Genomic DNA, 13958 nt, shown 5'->3' on the forward strand with positions numbered 1-13958 from the left:
GCACATTGCACTGAAGTGTACATTTTGCTTATAATAACTACAAGAGTAAAGCAAAATAATAACAGAGCTGCAAAAGATTCTGATAGAGAGAAAGTAAGCATTAGTTCAAGGTCAGCATTTTTACACCTCCCTAACCCTGCTGAGAGGTTGGTTGGTGGTGATTACTGTTTGTCAGTCTTTGTGTATAGTTTTTCAATGATTCTGTTGTATTTCTTTATTCTGTTATAAATGCCTGTAAGAAAACGAATCTTGGAGCATTATATGATGACATATACATACTTTGATAAAAAATTCCTTTGAACTTTGAAAGTGTTTCATTCTATGTAGTCAAGATGGTCCGTTGGTGTTAGGTAGGGATTTTCATGGACTTTTCCTCAGTGGCTCTGGAAGACCAGTTTTTTTTACCCCAAGCCAGGAGTTTTGGCTTTCTGGGTTCAGTGCATCCATCAGTATCTTTTCAGAAGCAAACGATCAGCAAGGATGCTTTTGACTGCTGGATGAACTACTGGTTGAGTATGAATCATCGATCACAAGACATTGTATATCACCAGAGTATAATTCAATCAGGATTGTATCTTCCATTTACTCTTCTATTATGTCTAATTAGGTAGAGCATTGGGAAAAATTCCTAATATTAATGTTTAAATGAGATACCATTGATATTAATAACTTTGCTATGTTGAATTAATTGTCTATGAAGTACTTAGAGCATCTGAGGCTATGAAAGGTGCTTCATGACTGAAAATATTTTGTTTTTATTAAGAAATCTTTTGAATCAGATTAGCTTCGCACACTATACATTGAACCAGCCTGAGTGACAATAGTTGCTTTATTTGTACACGGATTTCAGTGGGACAAGACACATGGTAGGTTATATTTGCCATTTGTACCCCTTGCTCTAGTGCTAACGGTGGGACAGATCGGCTTTTGGTGTTCTGAGACTAAAGCATCATGAGGAATTCAGTGGCGAAAAGCACGCAACAGAGTAATAAATAAGTACGGAGATGAGATGAGCTCCAGTTTCCCTGTTCACTGGGCCTTGATGTGTTCTGAAACCAAATGTTTGTTTCGGTGTGATGTGAATGAAAACAGCCATTTTGAATTCCCTCTGCTCATGCACGTCTGCTTTACAAGGATTGATTTGCAGTTGAGCTGCCTGCTACACAGAACCTTAAAAATCCAATGTCTAGAATAAAAAAATATCTTAGTCAGTAAGGACATCCTCCAAAGAGATTTATTTATTTTTTATCTACTTATAAACGCAGAAACAGTAACAGGCCCTTCTGGCCTAACAAGTGCCGACAAATTACACCTTTGTGACATATTAACATACTCACCTGTGTGTCTTTGGAATGTGGGAGGAAACGGGAGCACCCAGAGGGCGCCCACACAGTCATGGGGAGAATGTATAAACTAGTTAGAGGCAGAATTGAACCGGTGTCACTGGACCTGTAGTAATACTATGCTGGGCAGATTTGGGATGTAGCAAAGATGGCAGCCAATTTACACGCAGCAAGCTCCCATGCACAGCAACGTGATGATGTCCATCCATATAATTCAAATTTAGTAATACTGACCGAGAGAGAAATATTGTCCGGGATATTGAAGTAATGTCGTTACCCGTTCTTCAAAATAAAGTGCCGGGATTGTTTTTTTTTTGTGTTGTGTGTGTGTGTCTCCATTTGGGAGCACAAACACTCTCTTTGGGGCCACACGGTAGCATAGGGGTTAGCATAATGCTATTACGGTGTCAGTGACCTGCGTGCAAATCCACCATTGTCTGTAAGGAGTTTGTACGTTCTCCCTGTGACCATGTGTGTTTCCTCCAGGTGCTCCGGTTTCCTCCCACATGGGTCAGCAGGTTAATCGGTCACAGGGCGTAGTTAGGTGGTGCAGGCTCATTGGGCTGGAAAGGCCCGTTACTGTACTGCACCTCAATAAGTAAACAAACAAACAAACACACAGCTTTGACTCTACTCCCAATCTAAAGGACACCAGTCTCCTCAAGGTGCTGCCCTGCAATAACAACCTAGATTCTTGTGCTTGACTTTTTGAGGAATTTGTTAGACTCTTCTTGTTCTCCAGGAAAAGATCATAAGTGAGGGCATTTGGAAGTATTAGTGCACAAGGAGCAATCTTAGTCAAACCCTCACCCCTCTGTCAAGGACCAGGTCCCAGTCCTGGCTTTACATCCTGTCTGATTCCACTCTGTTGAATAACATTTGGCAGAACAGAATGCTGGTGTTGCACTCGCATCTATGGACTTCTGTATTGGATTAAAATTGCACCCATTGGCCCAGAACTTGCAGGAGGCACAATCTTATAATAAGCATTAGGCTACTCAAGAATAAAATCAAACATATGGGAAATCTAGGATATTCTCCATCATAAGGCCAGGATAGTTAGGGCTTCAAGATGGAAATTTGTTAGGTAAGGTGTCAAGGGAGCAGGAACAGTGAATGAGGAAAAAGTGCATGATGGTGTTGTCTTTTTAAATGGGTGAGTTAACCCAGAGGGAGGAATTACTCTTTTTTTACTCCTGATGTTGCACTGTAGACATTTATGGAGCTAGTTTTAAAGTTTAGAGATGTCTTATAGGAACTTCCAGTGACACTGAGGATATATTTGCAGCCTTACAGCGCATTAAGGTGGATAAATCCCAGGGCCTGACTGCCCTCGGAGTTTGTGGGAGGCTAGGGAGGAAATTGCAGAGGCCCTTGCAGAAATATTTGCCTCATCATTAGCTGCTGGTGACGTTCCTGAAGAATGGAAGGTGGCTAATATTGTTTAAACAGATTGGTAATGACAAGATGGGGAGCGACAGATTGGTCAACCTGAGATTAGTAGTAGGAAGTTACGGGAGGGTATTCTGAGCGATAGAATCTACCAGAATTTAGATAGTCAGTGGCTGATTAGGAGGAGTCGGCATGGCTTTGTGTGTGGGAAGCTGTGCTTGCTGAGTTTTAAGAAAAGGTCATTGAAAAGATGGATGAAGATAAAGCAATTGATGTGGTCTACTTGGACTTCAGCTAAAGGATAACAACCATGACTGGTAAAACAAAATTGTTACAGAAACAGCAATGAAAAATCCTACATCTGGGTGCGACAGTATTCCTGAGACTCCACCCGGGACTTGCATGACTACCAGTAGTGAAAACCAAGAGGAAGCTGCTGACATGATGAAGGAAGCCCTGAAAACTGCCAGAGATGGAGGGCCTTCATTGCAGCTCTAAACGCCAGCAAGGCCCCACATGGTAGGCTAGGTTGCATGGAATTCAAGGGGAGCTGGTTAAGTGCTAACAAGTTGGCTTGTATGTAGGATTCAGGGGGTGCTGGTTGGAGCTTGTTTCTCAGAATGGAGGCCAGTGACTGGTGGTGTGCTGCAGGGGTTACTGTTTGGACCCTTGTTATTCATTATTTATAAATATGAGTTGAATGCAAATCTGTGAGGCTTGATCAGTTGGTTTGCAGACGACATGAAATTAGGCGGATTTGTTGACAGTGAAGGTGATTAATGTAGATTACAGGCAGTTCAGAGCTCTAGGAGGTGTAATGGAACAGGATTTAGGAGTACATGTATGTAATTTGTTGGAAGCAGCATCACTGGTAGACGTGGTAGTGAAAAACCAACACACACAGTCATCGTTTTGGGCGTTTCTGTTTATTCCCCTCCATAGATGGTGCCTGACCTGCTGATTCCCTCCAGCATTTCAAAGCTTCAAAAATTCAAACTACATTTATTATCAAAGAATGTATAAATTATACACCTTGAAATTTGTCTGCTTACAGGCAACCACAAAGTAAGAAACCTGAAGAACCCAATTTTTTTAAAAAGACCAAAAACCACTGCACAGAGAAAGAGTTTTAAAAAAAAAAGAGCATCTTGCAAACAATAGAAGCAAGCCACCTGTTTTTTTGTGTTGCTGGGGATTTCCAGCATCGGCAGAATCTCTTGTGCCTCCTTGGTGAAAAAGGCATTTGCCACTCTGTCCTTCAACAGTCAGGGAATTAATTACAGGAGTTGGGCAATGATGTTGCAGTTGCACAAGTCATTTTGGTGTGGATGCACTTATAGAGGCCTGTGTGCAGTTTTGGCCACACTATTAGTGGAAAGATATGGGTAAACTGGAAAAAGTGTAGAAAATATTTACAAGGCTGTTGCCAGAGCTGGAGGATCTAAGTTATAATGAGAGGTTGGCCAAGATAGGCCTTTATTCCTTAGAATCCAGGAGGATGAGAGGTGACCTTACAGAAATGCTTAACTTTCCCGTACAGGGGAGTGGTGAATATGTGGACCGAGCTGCCAGAGAAAGTGGTTGAGGCAGGTACAATGGTATCATTAAAGAAGCATTTGGGTGGGCACGTGGAGGGATGGGGCCTGGAGTGATAGGGATCAAAAACTGGACATTGGGACCAGTTCAGTGCCCACTGTGGGTGACGTGCGCTCGTTAGACTAAAGGGCCGGTATTTATGCTGCAGGGGGGAAATGACTTCCTTCTGTTCCCAATGGCCCAATCGGTCACAGATAAAGCCCTCCACACCACTGAGCACATCTACGTGGAGCATTGTCACAGGAAAGCAGCATCCATCGTCGGGTCTGCCACCACCCAGGCCATGCTCTCTTCTCACTGCTGCCATCAGGAAGAAGGTACAGGAGCCTCAGGACCCACACCACCAGTTCAGGAACAGTTATTACCCCTCAACCATCAGGCTCTTGAGCCAGAGGGGATAACTTCACTCAACTTCACGCCCCACCATTGAAATGTTCGCCCAACCTATGGAGTCACTTTCATAGAGTCTTCATCTCTCATGTTCTCTATTTATTGCTTATTTGTTTACCATTATTATTCCTTTCTTTTTGTACTTGCGCAGTTTGTTCTCTTTTGCACAATGCTTGAACACTATTATGGTTATTATTATGGATTTATTGAGTATGCCCACAAGAAAATGCATGTGGTGACATATATATACTCTGACAATAAATTTTCTTTGAACTCCGTTGCATGTAGGCATAAGAATGGATCCATACATGTATTGTAGATGTTTTTCCACCCTTCTTTCCTGGAGCCTGTGGCATACTGGTAACAGTTTCATGGACTCCTGGCTCTCTCAGTGAGCATCAGAGCTTCCATTTTGGGATGTTTATTAAAAGGCTTTGATATCCTGCCATTTTCCCACTCTGAGCATTGCCTTCTGCTGAAAGCTGAGTCTTGGCTGTCACTTTGCGGGTTAGGTGATAATGAATGTCTCTGATTGGGTGGGGAACTGGTAGGAGTGTCAGCGTTGGCCAGTGATACAGCAATATGGGATGGGGACTACTGACCTGGTGGCGTAACATCTGTTTTGAAGAAAATGTTAGAAGCTATTATGAAAAGATATATTCATTTGTCTCTGTTTTGTTTGCTCCATTTTAGTCACAGCAGAAGTGCATCGTAGGGTTTGCTCTCGTGTGCTGCTTTGCCATCTCTGTTGCGCTGATATTTTCAGCTGTGGATATTCCAGGTAGCAGCAGCGACACAGAATTCATTACAGAGGACAACTGCAATAGGAACTGCCGGTAAGGGGACAACAGGGGAATGGATACATTGACCCTCATTTACATTGTCTTGGTTCACCTTTTGTAACTGAACAAATGGGTTTGCAATGCCGCCATGACATCAGATTGTGCTCAATGCATCCTGAATCTGCATCATCCAAGTGGCACACTGTGTGTGCTAAATTCGTGCGATTATGCTAAACACTTAAGATCCCAAGTTCCACTCAACTCTCCACAGTGTCACAGGGGTCTTGGATCACTATCGGGCCACCTGCTTACCTCACATTCTCAGAGCCATTTGAGATTCATTCCATTTTAAGATGGCTGGTAGTCCAACTGAAATTGCTCCCACTCAGGTCAGCTCACTGAGTATGGGTCAGAGTTGACTATTAGTCATTTTTCTAGCTGCAGGTCTTGTTAACTCACCAGGGAATGCATTGGTCACAGCACCACATTGTTTATGGTCGTATTTATCAGAACAAACACACGGAAATCCTTGTTCTATTTCTCTTTCCACTGAGGCAGGTTCAAACTGCATTAGCCTCTTGTCAACTGATTAACAAGCTGGCACGTCATATTTCAGAGTTGAAATGTTTCCTTCCTGTGTGCTAATCTCTTTATATCCTATTGATCTGTTAAGCTTGGTTTTTGTTGACGTTTGTACAAAGCCTACTTTAAATTCAAATTTCCATTCAACCCAAACCCTTTAGACACAATTGCTCAAGTGTTGGGAGGGGAATAACAGGAAGGCTTACGATGATGGACGTGGTAGGCAGTCGTAAGCTGTTCTCAGAAGTTGGGGGGGGGGAGGGAAATCAAAAAGTAAACGTCACTGGAAACAAGGTTAGATGCATTAGATTTACTGTATATCTGAGGGCAGGAGACACTTCAGGGTCAGTCCGTGTTGACGCTTCAAGTTTAGTTTGAGAAGGCGCTGTTGTTTCCTTCTCTTCCAATCAACCGACCCTTCATTTTCTTCCATTGTTGAGGAATGCGGTATCCCACAATAACACAGGTAAGACTATAGAATTATAGGGCATGGGAATAGCGTAAGGCTATTCAGCCCCTTGAGATTATACTGCCTCCCAGTCTTGGTCCCATCTGCATTTTAACAACTGCTCATGTGGCACAATATCTCTTTATGCCTTCTTTGGCAGAAAATCTGCTAACCTCTGGTTTAAAACTTATCAGTTTATCAAGTACAGTGGATTGTGGTTAATTGGGACACATCGGGACCAGTACATTTTGGCCCAATTAAGCGGCTATCCTAATTAGCAACACACATCAAAGTTGCTGGTGAACGTAGCAGGCCAGGCAGCATCTGTAAGAAGAGGTGCAGTCGACGTTTCAGGCCGAGACCCTTCGTCAGGACTAACTGAAGGAAGAGTGAGTAAGAGATTTGAAAGTTGGAGGGGGAGATCCAAAATGATAGGAGAAGACAGGAGGGGGAGGGATAGAGCCAAGAGCTGGACAGGTGATAGGCAAAAGGGGATACGAGAGGATCATGGGACAGGAGGTCCGGGAAGAAAGACAAGGGGGGGGGGACCCAGAGGATGGGCAAGAGGTATATTCAGAGGGACAGAGGGAGAAAAAGGAGAGTGAGAGAAAGAATGTGTGCATAAAAATAAGTAACAGGTGGGGTACAAGGGGGAGGTGGGGCATTAGCGGAAGTTAGAGAAGTCGATGTTTATGCCATCAGGTTGGAGGCTACCCAGACAGAATATAAGGTGTTGTTCCTCCAACCTGAGTGTGGCTTCATCTTTACAGTAGAGGAGGCCGTGGATAGACAAGTCAGAATGGGAATGGGATGTGGAATTAAAATGTGTGGCCACTGGGAGATCCTGCTTCCTCTGGCGGACAGAGCGTAGATGTTCAGCAAAGTGGTCTCCCAGTCTGCGTCGGGTCTCGCCAATATATAAAAGGCCACATCGGGAGCACCGGACACAGTATATCACCCCAGTCGACTCACAGGTGAAGTGTTGCCTCACCTGGAAGGACTGTTTGGGGCCCTGAATGGTGGTAAGGGAGGAAGTGTAAGGGCATGTGTAGCACTTGTTCCGCTTACACGGATAAGTGCCAGGAGGGAGATCAGTGGGGAGGGATGGGGGGGACGAATGGACAAGGGAGTTGCGTAGGGAGCGATCCCTGCGGAATGCAGAGAGAGGGGGGGAGGGAAAGATGTGCTTAGTCGTGGGATCCCGTTGGAGGTGGCGGAAGTTACGGAGAATAATATGTTGGACCCGGAGGCTGGTGGGGTGGTAGGTGAGGACCAGGGGAACCCTATTCCTAGTGGGGTGGTGGGAGGATGGAGTGAGAGCAGATGTACGTGAAATGGGGGAGATGCGTTTAAGAGCAGAGTTGATAGTGAAGGAAGGGAAGCCTCTTTCTTTAAAAAAGGAAGACACCTCCCTCGTCCTGGAATGAAAAGCCTCGTCCTGAGAGCAGATGCGGCGGAGACGGAGGAATTGCAAGAAGGTGATGGCGTTTTTGCAAGGGACAGGGTGAGAAGAGGAATAGTCCAGATAGCTGTGAGAGTCAGTAGGCTTATAGTAGACATCGGTGGATAAGCTGTCTCCAGAGACAGAGACAGAAAGATCTAGAAAGGGGAGGGAGGTGTCGGAAATGGACCAGGTAAACTTGAGGGCAGAGTGAAAGTTAGAGGCAAAGTTAATAAAGTCAACGAGTTCTGCATGCGTGCAGGAAGCAGCGCCAATGCAGTCGTCGATGTAGCAAAGGACAGATACCAGAATAGGCACGGAAGATAGATTGTTCCACAAACCCAACAAAAAGGCAGGCATAACTAGGACCCGTATGGGTGCCCATATCCGCAGGGATCGCTCCCTACGCAACTCCCTTGTCCATTCGTCCCCCCCATCCCTCCCCACTGATCTCCCTCCTGACACTTATCCGTGTAAGCGGAACAAGTGCTACACATGCCCTTATACTTCCTCTCTTACCACCATTCAGGGCCCCAAACAGTCCTTCCAGGTGAGGCAACACTTCACCTGTGAGTCGACTGGGGTGATATACTGCGTCCGGTGCTCCCGATGTGGCCTCTTATATATTGGCGAGACCCGACGCAGACTGGGAGACCGCTTTGCTGAACATCTACGCTCTGTCTGCCAGAGGAAGCAGGATCTCCCAGTGGCCACACATTTTAATTCCACATCCCATTCCCATTTTGACATGTCTATCCACAGCCTCCTCTACTGTAAAGATAAAGCCACACTCAGGTTGGAGGAACAACACCTTATATTCCGTCTGGGTAGCCTCCAACCTGGTGGCATGAACATCGACTTCTCTAACTTCCGCTAAGGCCCCACCTCCCCCTCGTACCCCATCTGTTACTTATTTTTATGCACACATTCTTTCTCTCACTCTCCTTTTTCTCCCTCTGTCCCTCTGAATATACCCCTTGCCCATCCTCTGGGTACCCCCCCCCTTGTCTTTCTTCCCGGACCTCCTGTCCCATGATCCTCTCGTATCCCTTTTGCCTATCACCTGTCCAGCTCTCGGCTCTATCCCTCCCCCTCCTGTCTTTTCCTATCATTTTGGATATCCCCCTCCCCCTCCAACTTTCAAATCTCTTACTCACTCTTCCTTCAGTTAGTCCTGACGAAGGGTCTCGGCCTGAAACGTCGACTGCACCTCTTCCTACAGATGCTGCCTGGCCTGCTGCGTTCACCAGCAACTTTGATGTATGTTGCTTGAATTTCCAGCATCTGCAGAATTCCTGTTGTTTATCCTAATTAGCTGAAGTTTTGTGGAATTAGTTAAAGAGCTATTTAAGTAAACAAACCAAGTAACAAATTATGAATGTAAATGAAATACAGGATAAATTAGAATACTGCCAATACTACTACAGTACCACAAACTGTGTATTAGTTCCTTAGGGGGTTTTCAGTAAGATGGGGACATGCTCAGAAGCAGCAGCCGCTAAGGTGTTATTGTCTTTTTTATGATCACAAGACACTGCTGGGCATTATGAGCTTCAGGCAATGCAGGTCCGTCGGTCAGCGAGTTGCTTGTTGCTGGAGGTGCTGTTGCTGCCTGCTACAGAAAGGCATCAGATGAGGGCGGTGTGCAGTCTATCAGCGAATCTTAGTCATTTTTCTTGTGATTGCAAGACCTTTTTGGACATTGGTAATGCGGAAAGCTGCAAGGCTGGTTCACTGGTTCATTGGTGGACCGACGTCCGGGGAAGCTGTGTGCCGTCAGTTGTAGTACAGACAACTGATGCCGTGGTGCTTGCAGGCGCCCAGGAAGGAGGATCTGGAGTTGGTGCGGCATGGCATCCATACTGGTGTTAGTACTGCTCTCCAGTATTCACTCAGTGGAAGGCAGGCTGGATTGCATTGATCTGCAGTTTGCTACAGGCTTGCTCTTAATGACTACGTTCATGGCCTCAGGGACTTGGGTTGTTTTTTTTTGTATGTTTACCGCTATATGTGCTTTGTGCTGTGCATGGACAGTGTTTTGCACCTCGGCTCCAGAGTAACACTGTTTCATTTGACTGTATTCATGTATGGTTGAATGACAATTGAACTTAATACGTATTGACGGAGGAATTCATCCACATTGAATTCTTTTGACTGTAAATGAACAAAATCAGCACAAACACCTAGTGCAGATAATGAATTGCCTTTATACAATGATTGCACCCTCCAAATCTTCACTTTCGTTGTAACGTTCAAGAGGTTCATCTATACCTTCAAATTATTTATTGTTTCTAATGTGTTGAAGTAGTGAAAACGTTTTATTTTCACTCCTAGTCGTTTTTGGCCTCTCTAAGCTTAAAACCGCAGTGAGCAAAACAGTTTTGTATTATCTTACTGCTTATTTTTTTACCAATTATCTGTGATAATGATGGAAGACACAAACGCAAATACATGCAACTGATGTTATTTAAAAACTGTTTTCTCTAAACACAGTGTAGTGTCTAATGGCCGCACAAGTGTATGCGACTGATGCTAGTTAGGAACTGTTTGGCAGTTTCTTGCCCCGTGTAGCAACAGTGTCCCAAGCAAGCAAAGGGAATCCTGCAACACACATCAAAGTTGCTGGTGAATGCAGCAGGCCAGGCAGCATCTCTAGGAAGAGGTATAGTTGATGTTTCGGGCCAAGACCCTTTGTCAGGACTAACTGAAAAAAGAGCTAGTAAGAGATTTGAAAGTGGGAGGGGGAGGGGGAGATCCAAAATGATAGGAGAAGACAGGAGGGGGAGGGATGGAGCCAAGAGCTGGACAGTTGATTGGCAAAAGGGATATGAGAGGATCATGGGGTGGCGGGGTGGGGGGAAGCCACACTCAGGTTAGAGGAACAACACTTTATATTCCGTCTGGGTAGCCTCCAACCTGATGGCATGAACATTGACTTCTCTAACTTCTGCTAATGCCCCACCTCCTCCTCGTACCCCATCCGTTATTTATTTATATACACACATTCTTTCTCTCTCTCTCCTTTTTCTCCCTTTGTCCCTCTGACTATACCCCTTGCCCATCCTCTGGGTCCCCCCCTTGTCTTTCTTCCCGGACCTCCTGTCCCATGATCCCCTCATATTCCTTTTGCCTATCACCTGTCCAGCTCTTGGCTCCATCCCTCCCCCTCCTGTCTTCTCCTATCATTTTGGATCTCCCCCTCCCCCTCCCACTTTCAAATCTCTTACTAGCTCTTTCTTCAGTTAGTCCTGACAAAGGGTCTTGGCCCGAAACATCGACTATACCTCTTCCTAGAGATGCTGCCTGGCCTGCTGCGTTCACCAGCAACTTTGATGTGTGTTGCTTGAATTTCCAGCATCTGCAGAATTCCTTGTGAAAGGGAATCCTGTCTATTCTCTTGATTAGTTTTTGTTCTTTAAGAACTATCCCAATTAAGTGGCTGCTCTGGCTAACTGATGGCCCAATTAACCAAAATCCACCATACTGCTATTTGTAGGAGGAAGTTTTGCTGTATTATCCACTGTGGGGAAAAGTATTTCTTAATTGCTGAAAGGGTTGGAGCTGAATTTGAGGCCTCTCCCATCAAATGCCCCATGACTTGCTGAATATTTCCAAGATTTTCTATTTGAGAGTTTGAGGTGTTGTCTGTGCGTTCTAAACTCAGCTGCCAGTGGGGAAAGAAAGTTCCTGGCCAAGTATAATCTTGTCAGTTCCTTCCAAAGTCATGAAAGACCCCACCAAATAGCCTTCTAACATTAATTATTTTGTGACTACTAGGTTAGCTTCTATCAAGTGGCAAGGTCCAAGCATTGTTGTCCATGAGATCTTGAAAAGCTTTGTAAATAATATCTGAGTTGGCAACCTAACACTTAACAGGAAATGTTATTAGTCTATCTTAAAAATCAATTGTGATAATTAATTTAAAGTTGCATCTCTTTTAATGGGCCTCTGGAGGATTGCTTTAGAGATAATGCAGCAAAGAAAACAATGTTTCGACAAGAAAGAGGCAACAGATGGGTAGTTTGGAGAAGATACTACATTTCAAGATTCAAGGTTGTTTAAGGCCATTTCCAGTACACAAGAGTAAAGGAGAACATTATTGATAGCATTATGTATCAAGCAGCATTTTCTCACCAATTGCCCACTGATACCCATTTTGGGTTACGTCAGGTCCACTCTGCTTTAGAAACCAGCAGAGCCTTGGTCCAACTACAGACTAAAGACACAAGGAAATCTGCAGATGCTGGAAATCCGAGCAACGCACACAAAATGCTGGAGGAGCTCAGCAGGCCAGGCTGAGCTCCAGAAAAGAGTGAACAGCCGACATTATGGGCCGACACCCTTCATCATCTGTCCTCCTGAAGGGACTCCGGCCCGAAGCGTCAACTGTTCACTCTCTTCAGGAGCTCAGCCAGGCCTGCTGAGTTCCTCCAACATTTTGTGTGTGTTACTACAGACTAAAGAGCTGGGTTCCGGAGGGGAGGTGGACGTGACTGCCACATGAACCTTTGAGAGAGTGTATCAGCAAGAAGCTCTGAACTAAAAGTCAAAGGCTGGAATAATGCCTTGAACAAAGTCATTGTAGTTGTTCGAGTTTTTATCATCGCAGCTCCAGAACTTTGCTCCAAGAGTTCCTCAGGGCACTTGGCACAGCCACTTTTAGCTACTTTTTTAAAGACCTTATTGTCCATCGTGAGTGGGGATGCTCATTGATGATTGCACAACATTAAATCCTATTTGCAACTCCTCACAAATGCATGCAGCATGACTTAAGTAAACTTCAGGCATGGTCTGATCAATGTCAGGTGACACACACCTCACAAAAACGTCAAGCAGTGTCGACCTGCATCACAAGAATTTAGCCACCTACCCTTGACATTCAATGGTGTTATAATTGCCGAGTCTTTCACCATGAAGGATCTGTTCCACGCTGTATCTGTAAATAAATAAATAATCACAGTTGATTTGAGACTCATTTGGACCAGATGTATAAATATTGAGGCTGGAAGAACAGGTTGGGGAGTGGGTATCCTGAGATAAGTGGCTCACCTCCTAACACTGCAAAGCCATGACACCTTCTATAAGTCACAAATCAGAAGCACGATGGAATGTTCTCTGCTTCTCTGAATCAATGCAGTATGGACAACTCTCAGGAAGCTCAGCACATTCCAGGAAAAAAAGCAGGTTGCTTTGATTCACTCCCTGTTAATCAGGCTAATCATCTATTCCACTGTGCAGTGATAACAGAATGTACTGTGTACAAAACACACTGCAATTAATTGCCCGGGGTATCGTGATTACACTTTTCAAAAGCCCATGAGCTTTAGCACCAAGGGACAGGGATTACAGGTACACTGCCCCCCGTAGGCAGGATGGTAGCATAGCAGTTAGCACATCGCTTTACAGCACCAGCTATCACCGGGGGGGGTTCAATTCATGTCGCTGCATGTAAGACGTTTGCATGTTCTCGCCGTGACTGTGTGCATTTCCTTCTGGTGCTCTAGTTTCCTCTCATATTCGAAAGACGTACGGTCAGGGTTAGTGTGTTGTGGATGTGCTATGTTGGGCTAGCACAATCTTCTCTGATTTGATTTGATACAATCAATGTACTTCATGTTTGATTTGATGTACATGTTACAAATAAAGCTTATTTTATCTTTTAGGTTCCTCCTCAAGCTGCACACTGTTATGTCTGGGAAATTTATTGATGTTTCCCTCATTGTCATTGGGTGTAAATCCTCAAACTCCGTCCCTAACAACATTCTGGGAATGCCTTCACTAGAAGGACAGCATGAGTCCAAGTCCAAGCCCCCCACTGCCTTCTCAAAGGCAGTTAGATTTCGGTATGATGAGGGTGATCATGGTTCTTGGTAAATTTTTCTACAGAAGTGCTTGGCATTGCCTTCTTCTGGGCAGTGTCTTTACAAGATGGGTGACCCCAGTCATCATTAGTACTTTTCAGAGATTGTCTGCTCGGTGTCAGT

At 44.7% G+C, this 13958-nt stretch overlaps 1 protein-coding gene across 2 annotated transcripts in view; it reads left to right on the forward strand.

The window, feature by feature from the left end:
• Positions 1 to 13958, forward strand: part of LOC134350386 (inactive phospholipase D5-like) — a 174407-nt gene that overhangs the window by 12960 nt on the left and 147489 nt on the right. For both annotated transcript variants that reach the window (XM_063055517.1, XM_063055518.1), the window contains exon 2: positions 5415 to 5557. In XM_063055517.1, coding sequence (XP_062911587.1) covers positions 5415 to 5557 — 143 coding nt within the window. The remainder of the gene's footprint in view (positions 1 to 5414; positions 5558 to 13958) is intronic.

Source organism: Mobula hypostoma, chromosome 8, assembly GCF_963921235.1.
Source record: "Mobula hypostoma chromosome 8, sMobHyp1.1, whole genome shotgun sequence".
In the NCBI taxonomy this organism is placed as follows: domain Eukaryota; kingdom Metazoa; phylum Chordata; class Chondrichthyes; order Myliobatiformes; family Myliobatidae; genus Mobula; species Mobula hypostoma.